General features: G+C 38.1%; 2 protein-coding genes and 1 pseudogene across 2 annotated transcripts; 2 read left to right on the top strand and 1 right to left on the bottom strand.

Moving 5' to 3' along the window:
* Positions 1–254: 254 nt before the first annotated feature.
* Positions 255–3,156, top strand: LOC132184407 (probable metal-nicotianamine transporter YSL5; annotated as a pseudogene).
* A 9,745-nt stretch (positions 3,157–12,901) lies between these two features.
* On the bottom strand, positions 12,902–14,453 carry LOC132185226 (probable metal-nicotianamine transporter YSL5). Its single transcript, XM_059599027.1, has 5 exons — positions 14,065–14,453; positions 13,740–13,894; positions 13,495–13,592; positions 13,273–13,407; positions 12,902–13,160 (listed from the first exon to the last, which is right to left on the bottom strand). Exons 1-5 carry the CDS (start codon positions 14,447–14,449, stop codon positions 12,902–12,904), a joined length of 1,032 nt encoding a protein of 343 aa, XP_059455010.1. The 5' UTR covers positions 14,450–14,453.
* A 4,131-nt stretch (positions 14,454–18,584) lies between these two features.
* On the top strand, positions 18,585–19,924 carry LOC132185225 (probable metal-nicotianamine transporter YSL7; the record flags this gene model as incomplete). The annotated part of the gene is made up of 2 exons (XM_059599026.1): positions 18,585–18,620; positions 18,700–19,924. Coding segments are annotated over 2 exons (1,152 nt in total), but the record flags the coding sequence as incomplete, so codon positions are not given.
* Positions 19,925–20,393: the final 469 nt, after the last annotated feature.

Below are 20,393 nucleotides of genomic sequence, written 5' to 3'. Positions count from 1 at the left end.
CCCACCGGAATGTATTAATGAATTTGTGCAAGCAGACATCTCTGCTTTGCAAGCTATGCAATAAATATACGGCGTATGCCATTTTCTCAAAAAAAAAAAAAAAGAAATTTGTGTCCAAAAATAAATAAATCAAATTTAACTCTACTCGACTCGATTGGATTACCGTAGTATTCATCACTTATCAGCCACTCCTTCGGTCCTTCCACGCCTTGATGTGAGAGGTAATAAGCAATTTCTAGCCACTTTCGTGAGAACAGAAAAATCCCATTATAAATATAAGGCACCCACCAAGAGATTCTCTCACTCAATACAGATTCACCTTCGTACTCCCGAATATTCCAACTCCATAATCCATTTTCTCGGAAAACAGAGAGCGAAAAAAAGATGCCTCAAAATGGGAGGGAGGAAAACGGTTACGACCCGGAAGATGATCGAAATGTTAACCACGAGAACGAGAAGCTCAAAGAATTGGGAGAGTTGTCGGTGGAGAGCCTGTTCGAGAACCAAGAGGTGCCGTCGTGGAGGAAGCAGCTGACGGTGAGAGCCTTCGTGGTGAGCTTCGTGCTTAGCATACTGTTCAGCTTCATAGTGATGAAGCTTTACCTCACCAGCAGTATCATTCCTTCCCTCAACGTCTCCGCCGGTCTATTGGGGTTCTTCTTCGTGAAGACGTGGACCAAATTGCTTCGGAAGTCCGGCTTGTTGAAGCAGCCCTTCACCAGGCAGGAAAACACCGTCATCCAGACCTATGTTGTCGCTTCCTCCGGCATCGCCTTCAGTGGTATGTGATAACCCCTTCTATTTGTCTTCTTGTTCAAAAACATGTTAGTTTAATTGTCGAAAAATATGGAAACCAGGATGAAGGAGATAGTTTAAAATTGTTGCACAAATTTCATGTTTCTCAAACTGGTAGACTAAAAATTTCATCTTTTACTTGATTTCTATTAACAGGAAGTTTTGGAAGTTATCTGTTTGGAATGAGTGAACGCATTGCCAAACTATCAACAAACACTCATGATTTCAAAAACCCATCATTAGTATGGATAATCGGTTTTCTCTTTGTTGTCAGCTTTCTTGGACTCTTCTCGGTGGTGCCTCTCCGAAAGGTATATAGCATTTAAGAAATCTTGGGCATTTATTAGATTTAAAAAAAAAAATTTTTTAAAAAATTTATCGATCACAAGGAAATTAACGTGGTTATAGTGCTCTTTTTCTCCAATGATATGTTTGATGCTTGGTGTCAGATTATGGTCATAGACTTCAGACTCACATTTCCAAGTGGTACTGCAACCGCTTATCTTATCAACAGCTTCCACACTCCTCAAGGAGCCAAACTAGCAAAGTAACGTATCTAACACTTGATGGTTTCTAGTTAAATGGGACCGTATGAAAATTTAGAATATCTTTTCTTTTTTATTCTAATTTTCCAGGAAGCAAGTGAGAGAGTTGGGCAAGTTTTTCACCTTCAGTTTTTTATGGAGTTTCTTCCAATCGTTCTATACTGCTGCAGACGGTTGTGGATTTGCAAGCTTCCCTTCACTAGGGCTCAAAGCATATAAATAGAAGTACATATATAATTATCCTTCACTTTCCTCTTAATAAAATTTCAGTCTACTTTATGCAAAGAAGAATTTTCATTTGGTAAAAATTTTGCTTCAACTAAGCCTTGTTCTCATTTATTGATCATATTGTGCCTACTGCGAAATCTTGATTGTTCTGCAGATTTTATTTTGATTTCTCAGCAACATATGTTGGAGTTGGAATGATTTGTCCCTATATAATAAATATATCAGTGTTGGTTGGAGGGATTCTTTCTTGGGGTCTGATGTGGCCTCTCATAGAAAAAAGAAAGGGTGATTGGTATTCTGCAGACCTGAAAGAAACCAGTCTCCATGGTCTTCAAGGTTACAGGGTAAGTTCCCACCTATATTTTCATCCATCAAGAAGGCTTTTCTGTTTGTTGAAAAGTTTAATTTATATCCTTTATTCAGGTATTTATCGCCATAGCCATGATCCTAGGTGATGGTCTATATAACTTCGTCAAGGTTCTAAGTCTAACCACCATAGGTTTGTCTCATCAGTTTCTGCAAAAAGATGTGAGCTCTGATCTCCCCACTGCAGGCCATTCTTCTGATCATGTGAGCTCTCAGGTTTCATATGATGACAAGCGCCGAACCCAACTCTTTCTCAAAGATCAAATTCCAGCATGGTTTTCCATTGGAGGTTATGTTGCTTTCGCTGCCATCTCTACAGCCACTCTTCCACATATCTTTCACCAGCTCAAATGGTATTACATATTGGTCATGTACATATTTGCACCCATATTGGCTTTCTGCAATGCATATGGTGCTGGGCTCACTGATTGGTCCCTAGTATCCACGTATGGAAAGCTTGCCATCTTTATCATTGGAGCATGGGCTGGTGCCTCTCCTGGTGGAGTTCTTGCAGGGCTAGCAGCTTGTGGGGTTATGATGAACATTGTCTCAACAGCCTCTGACCTAATGCAGGACTTTAAGACTGGCTACTTGACACTTGCTTCACCCCGTTCCATGTTTGTGAGCCAACTAATTGGCACAGCAATGGGTTGCATAATTTCCCCTTGTGTCTTTTGGCTCTTTTACAAGGCCTTTGATGACATTGGGCTACCTCGAAGTCAATATCCTGCCCCGAATGCTCTTGTGTACCGTAACATGGCTTTGCTGGGAGTAGAGGGCATCTCAAGTCTACCAAGGAATTGCCTTCTACTCTGTTATGTGTTTTTTGGTGCAGCCATTTTGATAAATTTTATTAGAGATTTCGCGGGTAAGAAGTGGCGACAGTTCATTCCACTTCCAATGGCTATGGCAATACCTTTCTATATTGGATCATATTTCGCCATTGATATGTGTGTTGGAAGCTTAATATTGTTCGTGTGGGAGAAAATAAACAAGGCCAAGGCAGATGCTTTTGGGCCTGCAGTAGCTTCTGGTTTGATATGTGGAGATGGGATATGGACTTTGCCTGCTTCTATCCTTGCTCTAGCTGGGGTTAAGCCACCAATCTGAATGAAGTTTTTGTCATGAGGGACAAATATTAGGGTAGATAATTTTTTAACACCACAGGGCTAAATGTGATAAATGAATGTGAAGTCTTTAAAGCAATTAAGTTTTTTGCATGTAATATAAGGGTTAGGGTTTTGTCGGTTTATTTATTGAAGTGAACGTTTGTACTCCTATTAAAAACAGATGATAATTAATGAAAAAAAATTGTTTGTTTTGGATGTGACTTTTGGTATCTTTTAGTGGTGACTAGTGAGACTCCGCCAACACCAACTTATGATGAGTTCATCCACCATGTATGTGATGATGATGAGAGGATGCACTTGATTTTGAAATAGCATGATTGAATGGCCATTCGTGTTTTGGATGGAAGCCAAAAGCTATATATCATGCCCAACTTCGAGAAACAAAAGATAAAAGACATGCACTTTGATAAGCGTCAAATGTTGCACATTCAAACCCCTTAATTTACATATGTTAATTCTTTAGCGTTGTTAATTATTTGATTTTTGTTTTGTTTTTGTGTTTCATGTTTTATTTGGAAAATGCGAGAATTAATTCCATTGAAAATCGGGCTTAAAAGACTATTTGGATGCATCCTGGCACCTGGGATCGAGCTTAGTAGCACTTGGGATCGAGCGTACGTACGCTAGAGCGCATTCCAGCCTACGATCGAGCGCATCAGCGCTTGCACGCAGAACCAGCCAAGCTCGAGCTCCTATGTGCTCGAGCGCGTATCTTTTAGGGTCGAGCGTAGGTGTGATCGAGCGCACTCGGGCGTCCAAAATACGGCAACAATCCTTTTTCACCTTGGATTTTGTTTTCAGTCTCCCACTTGGACTGGGAGAGTGACCTTTAGTTTCCTAGGGTTTCTAGGGTTTCTAGGCTTCTCCTAATCCCTATAAATAGGCCTATAAACATTATAGAAAACACATCGCTTCGTAGAGCAAAAATTCATTGGAGATTAGCAGAGTCATGAGCGGCTAAACCCATTCGTGGGGTGTTGATGTAACCTTATCTAAGCACAATGATTTGATTGTATTTAATTTCTAGATTTTCAGTTTATTCGTGTTGATTGTATGACTATGAGAATTGCTACATATTGATTTCATTCTTAAATATTAAATGCAATATCTCTTAATTTCACAATCATATTTGTGAAATTCTTCTCTTGTCTTAAAAAGTCTTTTACTTTTATTGAACTCAAATCATTTTTGTTTTCTGTGATTATGAGGATGATGGTTATACAATGGGTTTAATTGACATATGATCAATAAGATTTGATAGGCCATGCCTAGGAAGACGGATTGTACTACACCCTAGTTTAGTTTAATTTAGATAGACAGTCCGTGCCAACCGAAAATGGGTTACACATATTCATTGATTGTATGTATCCTATTGTAGAATTTCATATTTCATACCTAGGCAAGACAGGTCGTACCGCATCATAGTGGTTAGGTAGACGATCAATGCCAACCGGAGATGGATTATACTTATTCTTTAATAAGGGAGTTTCTTATTTATTTATAACATGCATAGAATGAATTTTTGGATTAAATATGATTAACCGTTGTTGTGCGGATGGAGGTGAAGTTAATACCCTACACTCGCTCTTATATTTAATTCTATTTGAATTTCATGCACTTTAGTTACAAACCAAATCAATCATCTTTTTAATTAAGTTAATTTTGATCTTTCGAATTTGATAACAAAACCCCTGCAATCATTGAGGTTCAACACCCTCTCTTTAGCCTATCCTACAAGGATTTGTTCTATTGCGAGTGGTTATTTTTATTATTGATATTTTTGGACACAAAAAGGCCACATCAATTTTTGGTGTTGTTGTCGGGGACTGCTTAACGGTTTAGTTATTAAATTTTAAGGATTAATCATAGCTTAATTATTTTCTGCGTTACTTTGCTATTGATTTTTAATTTTTAATTTTGGGTTTTGTGTTTTTTTTTTTTTTTGAATTTTTCTCACATAGGTCTAGAGCTGCGAAGACCCCCCTGCATGCCTGCGCTCGAGCCCAGCCAGCCTGCGATCGAGCCTTTTCTACTTTATTGTGATTTCCTTTCTAGTTTATGTTGGGTCGCCATTCTTTGTCTTTGCCATTAATTGCTTGTGACCCCGACATTGAACACACTCTTAGAAAAGTTAGAGCCGAAAGGAATTCTAAATTGCTAAGAGAGCACACCATTGAGACCATGGGCAACCATGTGGCTTTGAGAGATCACTATCTCCCTACCACACACACTTCCCCCACATGTCTCAGGCTGCCGGACATTACTATGAGATTAGCCCAGCAGTATACAAAGTCTACCATCTTTCCTAGGGCTTAGCAATGAAAATCCTTACGACTTGCTCAATGAATTCTTTGCAATTTGTTCCACCATTAAATTGACTGGGTTCACTGAGGATGCTCTAAGAATGTGTCTCTTTCCTTTCTCCCTCAAGGAAAGAGCCAAACATTGGTTTAATTCCTTAGCACCCAACTCCAATACTTCTTGGGCTGAATTTCAACAAGAATTTCTTAAGAAGTATTTTCCCATTGGAAAGACCAATGACATTAGGAAAGCTATCACTAGTATGTCCCAATATGAGGGTGAGCAATTCCATGAGACCTGGGAGAGACTGAGGGACCTTCTTAGATCATGCCCACACCACGCTATCCTGAAATGGCAGCTTGTGCAAAGCTTCTATGATGGCTTGACTGAGCCTCATAGACAAATGGTAGACGCATCCTGTGGGGGGACATTTATGTTAAAGAGTGAAGATGAAGCATGGGCCCAGTTTGAAAATTTGACTAGTAATTATGTTCATCATGCTTCCACTAGACGTAAGGCACCCGCACATAAAGCACCAAAGACTGACGGTCTCTTTGAAGTAGGATATTCTGCGGATGTTGCAAAGTCAATCACTAGGAAGTTAGATCAATTGATGGTTGCTGGTCATGCACCTAATTCTGCTCACATGCACAGGCGACCTAAACCATGCTCATTTTGTTCTAGTCCTATGCATCTTATAAATGACTACCCTGTTGCTAGAAATTATGCTGATGTTTCATATGAGCAGGTCAATGCAGCATTCTCCCAATCGAGTAATGATCCGTACTCCAATACTTATAACCTGGGGTGGAGAAATCATCCAAACTTCTCATGGATGGCCCAAGCTCCTGGGCTGCACAATCAAGCTCAATCTAATAGGCAGCCTTATCAACCTTCTTCCACATATCGACCTCCACAGCAGCAGTATCAGACCACACCAGCCCCTCGGTCGGATTTCAACTTTCAAGAGAAGATATGGAACCTTATGAGCGAGACGAATCAAACTTTGAAAACTCACTAAGAGATAATGAAATATCAACAACAGATGGTGAACTCACACACTCAAGCAATTTCCAAGTTAGAAGCTCAGACCGCCACCTCCTATGTTGGCATCGAACTTTCAAAATATGGTGTTGGAAGCTATAAGCGATATGAAGACTATGAATTAGCTCAATCCATCGCCAATATAGAAGCCCAAATCGGTAGTATCGCCAAGTTAGAAGCTCAAGTCGGTCAACTTGCCAATGCCCTCAATAGGAGGGACGAAGGAAAACTTCCAATTCAACCAATGACCAACCCTAGTAGACTATACATGGTAGAAGGAAGCACTTTTCATCTGGAGCAAGTTCAAGCCGTCACCACATTGCGAAGCGGAAGACTAGTTGACAATCATGTGGAGGAAAAGAAGGATGAGCAACTTGAGGCCCCACAGAATCTGCATCAGGACAAGGGTAAGCAAGTAAGCACTGAGGCTTCTTCATCAGCTGCCCCTACTCAAACACTGAGATTGAGAGAGCTCTCCCCAACTTAGGAGCTGGTGTGAATTTGCTTCTATACTCGGTGTATTAGCAACTTGGCTTAGGGGAACTGAAACCTACAAGCACTGTCTTGCAATTGGCTGACCGAACTATCAAGAAACCCCGAGGGATTGTCGAAGATGTCATCATCAAGGTGGACACGTTTTACTATCCAGTTGACTTCATAGTTCATGACACATAACCTGTACGGAATCCAAAGAAGCAAATTCCTGTCATCCTCGAGCGACCTTTCTTAGCCACATCCAATGCATGCATCAATTGTCGAACTGGAGTAATGAAGATCTCCTTTGGGAATATGAAGATCAGACTGAACATCTTCAATGCCTTCCAGAATACAAGTTTCTTCTTGGATGACATTGGAGAAACTGTTGGAGACCCACCTCCTGACCCTCTATCTGAAGCCCCATCATGGAGAAAACCACCGGAGCCTATACCTCTCACTTCAAGTACTCCACCACTTGATGACAACCCCACAAGGAACATATTTTATTCAGAGGTTACTGAAGTGGACTTCATTGGAGTGGACAATTTTTTGGCAACTTCTCTGATTGCCTTGGTTTTTGAGAACCCCCATAGAGACAAGAGGTTGATCATGAAACCAGTTCAGGACAAACACATTGAGTATCGTCATGGGGAGCATCAAGACTTTTCAGCTGAAAGAAGAAGTTTCGGGATGTTAAGAGGAATCCTCTTCCCTGTGTGCTCGACTCCTTACTCCACCAGGGTACATGATCTCCATCCAGGTTTATTTTATTCATTGTTGCTTCATTCTTTGATTATATTTTTACAACAATGTGTGCACTTGATTGGTATTTGGTTGGAGTATCACTTTCTTTTTCAGGACATATGTTTTTGCATGCAAGTTTGGGGGTATGATACACCCCACATCTGCTCATTCAGGTATTCCTATACTCTTAATCTTATTCTTTAGTTTTGTAAATACATTGGGGACAATGTATGATTCAAGTTTGGGGGTATGGAAAAACAAAACAATGTCCAAATTTTGTTGTTATGTCATTCTTAAGCATATGGTTGAGCTTCGATTTTGGTTTGAATTTCATTGGTAGGCTTAAAGTTATGAACACATGATCATTTAGGAATTTTGAGTCTTGTTACTTACTTTTGACAACATGAGATGCTTCTTGTTTCAATTTAAATCTATCTTGAGCATACTAGCACATCTTTGTGAGGTATGAAATTTTTGGCCAATTATGTTTGCTTTCATTATCTTGAATTCTGTTGGGTGACATATTGGATGAATAACCTTGGCATGATATTAAAAAAAAAAAAAAAAATCAAGTTGAATTTTTCACTTAGTAATTGGACCTCTTGCCTCGTTAAAAAGTGAGTGTTCGCATCAAAAAGTGAGAAATTTGGTTGGTTAATAAAATTGCTAGCTTAGTTTCGTAGCCTTTTTTACTCGAGTTAGTAAGTCCTTAGGGGTGTCTCTACACTTAATGCCCTAAAGCCATTTGGTTTTAGAGTCATTGGCTTAACACTCGATACATGGGCCAATTAGAAAGCTTAAGGGAGCTAAGCAGTATACAACAAGTTAAAAAAAATAAAAATAAATAAATTAAAATTTGTATGCCTTGATTGTTTCATCTGATAGAAAGTCCAATAAATTCTGAGATGTTGATTCATTTATATTGGAATTATTTTGAAGCCACATGATTGTGTTTGCCAATGAATGTGAACCATTATCTTTGTAATGCTTTATTCTTTTGAATGACATAATGATGACAATGTTTGTGGGTATTATTCCTGGAAAACCCTCACGAGACTTCACTCGTTCTCTAGGAAATGCCTAGGAGTTTAAAAGGCTTGTTGCATACGCTAAATGCAATCGTACATCCCACAAAAGATGGATTTATCTTTTTGTTTTTCAATTTATTTTCTGTTTTGAATTGCTAAGGGACTAGCAATATGTAAGTTTGGGGCTGTGATAAGCACCAAACGTTGCACATTCAAGCCCATTAATTTGCATATGTTAATTTTTTAGTGTTGTTAATTGTTTGATTTTTGTTTCGTTTTTGTGTTTCAGGTTTTATTTGACAAATGTAAGAATTTCATTGAAAATCGGGCTTAAAAGACTATTTGGATGCATTCTGGCACCTGGGATCGAGCTCAGCAGCACTTGGGATCAAGCGTACATACGCTCGAGTGCATTCCAGTCTACGATCGAGCGCATCAATGCTCACACACAGAACCAGCCGAGCTCGAGTGCGTATCTTCTAGGATAGAGCGTAGGTGCGATCGAGCACACTCGGGCGTCCAAAATACGGCAACAATCCTTTATCAACTTGGATTTGGTTTTCAGTCTCCAACTTGGACTGGGAGACTGACCTAAGGTTTCCTAGGGTTTCTAGGCTTCTCCTAATCCCTTTAAATAGGCCACTAAACATTGTAGAAAACACACCGCTTCCTAGAACAAAAATTTAGTGGAGCTTAGTAGAGTCATGAACGGTTAAACCCCTTCGTGGGGTGTTGATGTAACCCTATCCAAGCACAATGGTTTGATTGTATTTAATTTATAGATTTTCAGTTTATGCATGTTGATTGTATAACTAAGAGAATTGCTAAATATTGATTTCGTTCTTAAATATTAAATGCAATTGTTCTTAGTTTCAAAATCAATATTTGTGAAATTCTTCTCTTGTCTTAGAAAGTCTTTTACTTTTATTGAACTCAAATCATTCTTATTTTCTGTGATTATGAGGATAATGGTTATACAATGAGTTTAATTGACATATGATCAATAAGATTTGATAGGACATGCCTAGGAAAGATGGATTGTACTACACCATAGTTTAGTGTAATTTATGTAGACAGTCCGTGCCAACCGAAGATGGGTTACACTTATTCATTGATTGTCTGTATCCTGTTATAGAATTTGATAATTCATACCTAGGGAAGACGGGTCGTACTGCATCTAAGTGGTTAGGTGGATGATCCGTGCCAACCGAAGATGGATTATATCTATTCTTTAATAAGATAGTTTCTTGTTTATTTATAACATGCATCTAATGAATTTCTGGATTAAATATGGTTAACCATTGTTGTGCGGATAGAGGTGAAGTCAATACCCTACACTCTCTGTTATATTTAATTCTCTTTTAATTTCAAGCACTTTAGTTACAAACCAAATCAATCATCTTTTTAATAAGTTAATTTTGATCTTTCGATTTTGATAACAAAGCCCCTGGAATCTTTGAGGTTCGACACCCTTTCTTTAGCCTATTCTATAAGGATTCCTCTTATTGCGAGTGGTTATTTTTATTATTGATATTTGGACACAAAAAGACCAAATCACACTTTCTTTCTTCCTGTCGCCATTTTGCGCCCAAATTACCAAACAATACAGTTTTTTTTTTTTTATTGATCTCTATCTTTACCTTGGCCATTTCTTTCTTTCTTTTTTTAGACGGACCCACAATTTATGAGAATTTAGTCAACAAGGTAAATTGGGTTTATTAGAAGGAAAAATTGTAAACTACTATATAATTGTTATATAATTAAAATGACATGGTAATAAAAATAAATTTAAAAGTTGCCACATCAATTATATTATATGGGTTTACTAATAAATAGAATTAGTCAATGAGAAATGCTACGGAAACTAACTATTTTACTAATAGAAGCTTACTAAATTGTTGTGTAGCTCATTCATTGGAAAAACAAAAACAAAACAATTAATTAAGAGAAGTGTAATGAGTACCAATGAATGAGCTACACATCATTTTAGTAAGTCTCTGTTAGTAAAAGAGTTAATACCCCTAGTATTTCTCTTAGTCGATTGCTCGTTTATTGAAGCATGTGTGGTAGGGCACGCGTGTCAGATGGTGCAGAAATGATGGGTGGAGCACTTTGTCTTCACTAGCCTCGGCGACTAATCCAAAGGGTGTCGACAGTAGGGGTGAAAAAGTAGTTACAGTTAGCAGTTATTGGCTAAAACCGCTATCCGTAACTGCCTAGGCGGTTAACCGCTAGGCAGTTAACCATCAGTTAGCGGTTAGTAACTCTAGTAACTGCTAACCGCTTTTTAAAAGAAAAATTTTTAAAAAACAAAACAATGTCGATTTTATGGTAATATGATAATATCATACTACATACGACATCGTTTGTATAAAAAACACAAAAACAACATCGTTTCATGTATTTTTTTCAACTCATTTTCACTTAGAACAGGGACCGCCAGAACTATAAATAGGGCTGAACGCGATTTTCAACTCATTTTCTCTCATTTTCTTTCCTTCCCACGAAATTTCCCTCTTCTCTCTCTTAGGGTTTGTACCTAAACCTTAAGGATTGGTTTGAGGAGTTCTCCAAAGGCAAATCTCGGAACATGTTTCTTAGCGTTAGATCCTCATTTCCACTGATTAGTTTGAGGTAAACCCTAACTTTACTTAAGGTTGAGTTAATTTTTGGGGGGTTTTGCTTAATTTCCTAAATTTCGTTAGGGCTTTTGTAATCTGTGGAGTTATAAGCTTGGGTCAAGCTTCAGGTTGGAGTTTCGTGTGGCAAAATTTTGGATCTTGTCCAAGATCAAGGTAAGCTTCAAACCCTAGAATTTTCCTTAGTGTTGTAAGTTGGGATTGTGGTGTCTAACCCTAGAGTTTCTATATGGGTTGGTATTTTTAGTAGTGGATAATTGTTAAGGTCTATAGTCTTAATAAGTGTACTTGTAACGTGTAAGAACTAATGAGTTACATGTGGTTCATTATAAATACAAAACAATTCCTCCTACTGATTTAATGGGAGTCAAAACACAAACTTTGTGTTCATAGAAATCTAATATTTTAGTTCTATGACAATATACTAAGACTCCATTTCTTTCGATGTAAAATGTTCTCCGTCGGAAAATATTTTCTTGAAAAATGATTTCCTTAAAAACATTTTTCGGTGTTTAGCGCGTACAAAAAATCAAAAATATTTTTTTATATACATTTTTTCGTTCACTCATATTAAACTTTAAATTACAACAATATCCCGACGGGTCTCGACCAAGTCCCGACGAGTCCTAATCGGGTCGCGGTTGTTTTTCAACCGGGTCTCGGCTAGGTCCTAGCGGTGCCTCGATTAGGTCCTACAGAGTTCCAACCGAATCCCAGCGGCTCCCGATTGGTTCTCAATGAGTCCCTACTGTGTTCCACTAGTGTGTCGACTAGGTTGCGGCGGAGTCCCGACCAGGTCCCGACTAGCTCTTCCGTTCAAATTGAAAATATTTTCTGTTGACTATTATTTTCGTCACACCAAAAAATATGATAAATATTTTCAAAAAATCACTTTATGCCAAAACAAACGAAGCATAAATAACATCTTTATTAGCTCTTCAAATAGACACGTGTTAGCTTGCCTTATTCCCATTTAGTATCTTCGTTCTCATGGTCTAAAGCGAGCAAGAATTTATGACCACTCATTCTCATCTGCATACATACCATATATTTTCCCCTCTCACTTATGATCAGCATTCTCCCATGCACACCAAAAACAAAAATAAGAAAAAGGAAAGCAATGGAGTCGGATCAATGATTATTGATTTGCTGAAATTAAGCATGAAAACTATCTTTGATTTGATGTAAACCATCAACATGGCCCATTTGCTAGCAAAACCACCACAATATTCCAAGAAGATGGGAGCTGCCGAAATGCAGGACAAAGTTGAAGGATTGCGGCAGGAGTTGGAGAAATATTGGCGGCCGGCAAATGGAGAGAGTGAGAGGTTTTATGGTGTAGAGTTCGGCGTCGTCAGCTGAGAAAGTGGGATCGGTTGGGTAAAAGTGTCATATGTCCTTTGAGCATATGACAAACAGATTTTTCGTTTTATTGTTAATGCTATAAAAAAAATGTACGAAGCATATGTTATAAAAAAAACGTGTATTTTTTTATTTTTTTATTTTTGCATATTCACACAAGGGGATAAAAAGAAGAGAGAATAATTCGATCTAGTGACCTTTGCTTCACGAAGCATGTATTTTTTACATGTTAAAAGACACTTTTAAAAACTATATTGAAATAAATTCCCTACTTGATAGCTTGGAAGCACTTTTATTTTAACTAAACTCATCGATCTATTATGAAGACCATGGAGACTGGTTTCGGGCAGGTCTGCAGAATACCAATCACCCTTTCTTTTTTCTATGAGAGGCCACATCAGACCCCAAGAAAGAATCCCTCCAACCAGCACTGATATATTTATGATATAGGGACAAATCATTCCAACTCCAACATATGTTGCTGAGAAATCAAAATAAAATCTGCAGAACAATCAAGATTTCGCAGTAGGCACAACATGATCAATAAATGAGAACAAGGCTTGGGTGAAGCAAAATTTTTACCAAATGAAAACTGAAGGAATTATATATGTACTTGTATTTATATGCTTTGAGGCCTAATGAAGGGAAGCTTGCAAATCCACAATCGTCTCCAGCAGTATAGAACCATTGGAAGAAACCCCATAAAAAGCTGAAGCTGAAAAACTTGCCCAACTCTCTCACTTGCTTCCTGGAAAAATAGAATAAAAAAGAAAAGATATTCTAAATTTTCATAGGTCCCATTTAACTAGAAACCATTAACTGTTAGATACATTACTTTGCTAGTTTGGCTCCTAGAGGAGTGTGGAAGCTGTTGATAAGATAAGTGGTTGCAGTACCACTTGGAAATGTGAGTCTGAAGTCTATGACCATAATCTGACACCAAACATCAAACACATCATTGGAGAAAAAGAGCACTATGACCACGTTAATTTCCTTGTGTTCGATAAACTTTTTTTTTTTCCCTTTTTTTTAAAAAAAATCTAATAAATGCCCAAGATTTCTCAAATGCTATATATATACCGTTCGGAGAGGCACCACCGAGAAGAGTCCAAGAAAGCTGACAACAAAGAGAAAGCCGATTATCCATACTAATGATGGGTTTTTGAAATCATGAGTGTTTGTTGATAGTTTGGCAATGCGTTCACTCATTCCAAACAGATAAGTTCCAAAACCTCCTGTTAATAGAAATCAATTAAAAGATGGAATTTTCAGTCTACCAGTTTGAGAAACATGAAATTTGTGCAACAATTTTAAACTATCTCCTTCATCCTGGTTTTCAGATTTTTCGACAATTAAACTAACATGTTTTTGAACAAGAAGACAAATAGAAGGGGTTATCACATACCACTGAAGGCGATGCCGGAGGAGGCGACAACACAGGTCTGGATGACGGTGTTTTCCTGCCTGGTGAAGGGCTGCTTCAACAAGCCGGACTTCCGAAGCAATTTGGTCCACGTCTTCACGAAGAAGAACCCCAATAGACCGGCGGAGAGGTTGAGCGAAGGAATGATACCGGTGGTGAGGTTGAGCTTCATCACTATGAAGCTGAACAGTATGCTCACCACGAAGGCTCTCACCGTCAGCTGCTTCCTCCACGACGGCACCTCTTGGTTCTCGAACAGCCTCTCTACCGACAACTCTCCCAATTCTTCGAGCTTCCCGTTGTCGTGGTTAACATTTCGATCATCTTCCGGGTCGTAACCGTTCTCCTCCCTCCCATTTTGAGGCATCTTTTTTTCTCTCTCTGTATTCCGATAAAATGGATTATGGAGTTGGAATATTCGGGAGTACGAAGGTGAATCTCTATTGAGTGAGAGAATCTCATGGTGGGTGCCTTATATTTCTAATGGGATTTTTCCGTTCTCACGAAAGTGGCTAGAAATTGCTTATTACCTCTCACATGATGGCGTGGAAGGACCGAAGGAGTGATGGATAAGTGATGAATACTACGGTAATCGAATCGAGTCGAGAGAGTTAAATTTGATTTATTTATTTTTGGACACAAATTTCTTTTAAATCAGTTTAGAAAAAATTTTATTCAACTTACCTTAATAAGTGACAAGTATTATTTTATATCTTTAGATTTTTCAAAAATTAATGTTAGGTTCTGAGGTTAATATAATAACAATAAATAGCTATTAAGAATATTAAAAAAAACATATGAGATATATATGATACTTGACACTTATAGAAGTTAGTTGGAAAAAATTTTCTTCAAATTGATTTGGAAGAAATTTTGGTCCTTTAATTTTTTAACAAATTAACACTAAAACTTAATTCAATGGCTCATTAATTTGTTCAAATTATCTATGTATAAGAAAAAAGGTAAGATACAACGGTGTGATCTTTAAGGGATAGCTTTATTGGCTGGATATTACGCTTTATGAAGTTGAGGTAATTCGTTCGAATCTTCATCTCCTATTTGTTGAGGAATAATCTCACATTACCTATGAACATGACCTTGGGCATGTTTATAAGAAATTAACAACCATCTCCTATAGATCCGGTTTTATGTGATGAGTTAAGCCCATGAATTTCTTCATGGTATCAGAGCCTACTACAGGACGAATGAGGCCCACACTACTTACCCCGTTACAAGGACCAGAAAAAATACTAGCCTACACCTGATGGAGGATGTTGAGAAATAATCTCGCATTGCCTATGAATAAGACCTTGAACATGTTAAGGAATGTGCAACCATTTTCTATAGAACCGGCTTTACGAGATGAGTTAAACTTATAAATTTCTTCACTATTTTCCTCTGATTGTGCCTTCGGAGAGATGCTTGGTGCAAACATTAAAAAAGAATAACAAAAATTGATGTCACTATGGCTAATTAATCAACAATGACTTTTCAACCGTGAGGAGTATATCAGGAGACGAAAGAGTGGTTCATATGCTAGCAAAGAATAAACTCTCATTTATAGATGAAGTCAATGTGATATTAATGTGATTTTGTAATAGCTGAAGGCACCGTTGAATATTTATTTAATCAGTGCACGACTCTTTTTAGGCTATCAACACATGTATAAGAGATAAGATAAGATTATAGAGACTTGTTGGAGTGGCCACAGAAATGATCCAATATTTTATGTTAGTAAATATGATTTCTAGAAGGCTTATTATTTACATCAAACTGATGGTGATACGATGATACCATAGCTTTTTTTTTTTTTTGAAAAATGTTGAGAATTTATCATTAATGAGAAAATCCAGAACTTCAAAACTCTAAATTACAAGAGCTGCACGCTCTATAGCAAGTATATCAGAAATACATGGGGGCATCTCCTCCATCCATATATTATCAATACACTTTCTAACTGCTTCTTTAGCTAAACCATGGGCAGCTTTATTAGAATTTCTCTTCACATGTCTGACTTGAGCCTTTCGAAAATGTCGTAGAAGCATTCTAGCATCATCTATGAGGTGTCCGTAAGGACTCAAGTCTTCAGTCTCAGCATGAAGCGCTTTAACCACAATCAAAGAATCCCCTTCCAAAATTACATCTTGAACACCTATGTCACGTCCAAACTCTGCTGCATAAACTGCTCCCATGGCTTCCTCTATAACCGGTTGTTGTTTAGTCTGGATTGTCATGCTCCTTGCTGCGATGACCTCTCCATATGAATCTCTTATAAGCACCCCAACACCCAACCGATTATTCCTCTCATCCATACCGACATCCCAATTAATTTTGTAGAACCCAGGTGGTGGGCACCTCCAGACTTCCGCATCCACCCCTGTTTCACGTAAAATTTCATTTAACCTGTCTTGCTTCTGATTTGCTTCGAGGAACATCTCGTGGGTCTCCTTTGCTTCATGGGTCAACCGGTTTGGGTGTGTAAACATACCTCCATGCAAAACGTTATTTCTCCTTTTCCAAATGCATTGGGCTATTGTTGCAATTAATCCCATCTCATCAGAACTGCATCTCTCTGAAAGCTTCACCAATATCTCTCTAAAATCTGTACCCAGACTCCCCATTTTCTGGATTTTCCTATCACACACCCCCCATACATCTCGTGCAGCTGGACACTCCCACAACACGTGGAGTATTGTTTCGGTCTCTTGACTGCACATAAAACACCCCACCTCCAGGTCCATTCCCCTCCGCAGAAGATTATCTCTGGTTGGAAGCAAATTACTGCACGCCCTCCATAGGAAGACTTTCGTGGAATTTGGGATTGGAAGGCCCCATATCAATTTCCAGAAAAAATTCCAGCCGTTGCCTTTTGAGCTCGCGCCCCTCTCACCTTGAATTCTTTCTTGCTCCAAAAAATAGGCGCTTCTGACGGTAAATATTCCCGATGGCATTACTCTCCAGACCATTTTATCCGGACAGTCAAATCTGCTAAGAGGGATATTGCATATAATTTATGCCTCTTCTTTTCAAACAGAGATTGTATCAGAGGAACATTCCAGCCCCTTGAATGTGTGTCCATTAGGGCTGCAACTTTCTCATCACTTGCCAAAGATAAGCATGGAGACTGAACTTTAAAGGATATTGGCTTAGGAATCCATTTAGACCCCCAGATATTGACACTCTGCCTATTCCCTATCCGCCAAATCATCCCTTCCCTCAACAAAACAGTAGCAGCCAATAAACTTCTCCACGCAAAGGACGGCCTGCTACCAATTTTTGCTTTCAACAATGAACTTCGGCTAAAATATTTGGCTTTTAAAATGCCCCCCACCAGGCTATCAGGATTTTGGATAATCCTCCATCCTTGCTTGGCTAAAAGGGCCATATTAAAACAAATTAGGTCTCTAAATCCCATACCTCTGTTAGCTTTTGATCTCCCCATTTTCTCCCAGCTCATCCAGTGTATCTTCTTCACATTATCCTTGTGTCCCAACCAAAACTTCTGCATGATTCCATTTAACTCACTTCATAGTGTTTTGGGCAGCACAAAAATGCTCATACTATAAGCAGGTATCGCCTGTATCACAGCTTTAATGAGAATCTCCTTCCCTGCTTGTGAGAGCAATTTTGCTTTCCAATCATTGACACATTTTGAATAAGGTTCATACCATAGCTAGGTATGAACCTTGTTCAAAATGTTTGAAGCTAGTGACGACAAATAGCTTTATTAGGTGGTGGCACACCATCAAAATTATACATTTGTGTCAAGCCTAGAACTTTTTTTTTTTTTTTTTTTTTCGCACTATGAAATTGTCTTGATTTTTTTTTTTATTTATATATGTTATGTTCTTGATCCCTTGGATATGTCATTGTCATGTATCTTGCAATCTTTATTTTAAGAAAAAAAAAAATTAATACAGAGTGAACTAAGAAATAAAATCCGTACGGATTAGAATTATTTTTGCACTGAGAACTGAGTAAAAAAGAAATGGAAAAGGAAAAAGAACATCCGTACTATGAAAATTAGATAGTAATAAAGATAGTTAACTATAGATCCAGAGACAGAGGGAGGGGGGGACCGGGGTGGGCCATGGTCCCCCCCAAAATAAGGAAAAAAAAAATTATAAGTAAAAAAAATAATAAAAACCCCAAAATAAGGAAAAAAACAAATTATAAGTTAAAAAAATAATAAAAAAAGTAAAAAAAAGTAAAATTAAAGTTTTAATTTTAGTCATTTGGCCCATTCCAAAAAAAAAAAAAATTGGCCCTATTTTTAAATTTTTTGGCCATATCCAATAAAAATTTTTGGCCCTATTTTTAATTTTGTTAGCCCATACCCACTTAAGTTTTTTTTTTTTTATTTTTAGCCCTTACTTTCAAATGTCTACTTTTTTGGCCCTTACGGTAGTCTTTAGTTCATAAAAAACAACCAAAATAATTTTTTTTAATAAAAAAATTCTAAAGAACCGAAAAAAAAATTTGACTAGCCCCCTTCCATAAAATTTCCTGGCTCCGTCCCTGGTCTTCAAGGTTACAAGGTAAGTTCCCACCTATGTTTTCATCCATCAAGAAGGCTTTTCTGTTTGTTGAAAACTTTAATTTATATCCTTTATTCAGGTATTTATCGCCATAGCCATGATCGTAGGTGATGGTCTATATAACTTCGTCAAGGTTCTAAGTCTAACCACCATAGGTTTGTCTCATCAGTTTCGGCAAAAAGATGTGAGCTCTGATCTCCCCACTGTAGGCCATTCTTCTGATCATGTGAGCTCTCAGGTTTCATATGATGACAAGCGCCGAACCCAACTCTTTCTCAGAGATCAAATTCCAGCATGGTTTTCCACTGGAGGTTACGTTGCTTTTGCTGCCATCTCTACAGCCACTCTTCCACATATCTTTCACCAGCTCAAGTGGTATTACATATTGGTCATGTACATATTTGCACCCATATTGGCTTTCTGCAATGCATATGGTAATGGGCTCATTGATTGGTCCCTAGTATCCATGTATGGAAAGCTTGCCATCTTTATCATTGGAGCATGGTCTGGTGCCTCTCATGGTGGAGTTCTTGTAGGGCTAGCAGCTTCTGGGGTTATGATGAACATTGTCTCAACAGCCTCTGACCTAATGATGGACTTTAAGACTGGCCACTTGACACTTGCTTCACCCCGTTCCATGTTTGTGAGCCAACTAATTGGCACAACAATGGGTTGCATAATTTCCCATTGTGTCTTTTGGCTCTTTTACAAGGCCTTTGATGACATTGGGCTACCTGGAAGTCAATATCCTGCCCCGAATGCTGTTGTGTACCGTAACATGGCTTCGCTGGGAGTAGAGGGCATCTCAAGTCTACCAAGGAATTGCCTTCTACTCTGTTATGTGTTTTTTGGTGCAGCCATTTTGATAAATTTTATTAGAGATTTAGCGGGTAAGAAGTGGCGACAGTTCATTCCACTTCCAATGGCTATGGCAATACCTTTCTATATAGGATCATATTTCGCCATTGATATGTGTGTTGGAAGCTTAATATTGTTCGTGTGGGAGAAAATAAACAAGGCCAAGGCAGATGCTTTTGGGCCTGCAGTAGCTTCTGGTTTGATATGTGGAGATGGGATATGGACTTTGCCAGCTTCTATCCTTGCTCTAGCTGGGGTTAAGCCACCAATCTGCATGAAGTTTTTGTCACGAGGAACAAATATTACGGTGGATAATTTTTTAACACCACAGGGCTAAATGTGATAAATGAATGTGAAGTCTTTAAAGCAATTAAGTTTTTAGCATGTAATATAAGGGTTAGGGTTTTGTCCGTTTATTTATTTAAGTGAACGTTTGTACTCCTATTAAAAACAGATGATAATTAATGAAAAAATTTGTTTGTTTTGGATGTGACTTCAGTTATCTTTTAGTGGTGACTAGTGAGACTCCGCCAACACCAACTTATGATGAGTTCATCCACCATGTATGTGATGATGATGAGAGGATGTACTTGATTTTGAAATAGCATGATTGAATGGTCATTCGTGTTTCGGATCAAAGCCAAAGAATGATCCAAAGCCAAAGCAAAAGCTATATATCATGCCCAACTTCGACAAACAAAAGATAAAAGACATGCATGCACTTTGATAAGCGTCAAATGTTGCACATTCAAGCCCTTTAATTTGCATATGTTAATTCCTTAGCGTTGTAAATTGTTTGATTTTTGTTTTGTTTTTGTGTTTCATGTTTTATTTGGCAATTGTGAGAATTGCATTGAAAATCGGGCTTAAAAGACTATTTGGATGCATTTGACATCGAGCTCAGTAGCACTTGGG

Source organism: Corylus avellana, chromosome ca6 (assembly GCF_901000735.1).
Source record: "Corylus avellana chromosome ca6, CavTom2PMs-1.0".
Lineage (NCBI taxonomy): Eukaryota > Viridiplantae > Streptophyta > Magnoliopsida > Fagales > Betulaceae > Corylus > Corylus avellana.
The sequence above is the reverse complement of the archived record's forward strand: the minus strand, read 5'-3'. Positions and strand labels throughout refer to the sequence as shown.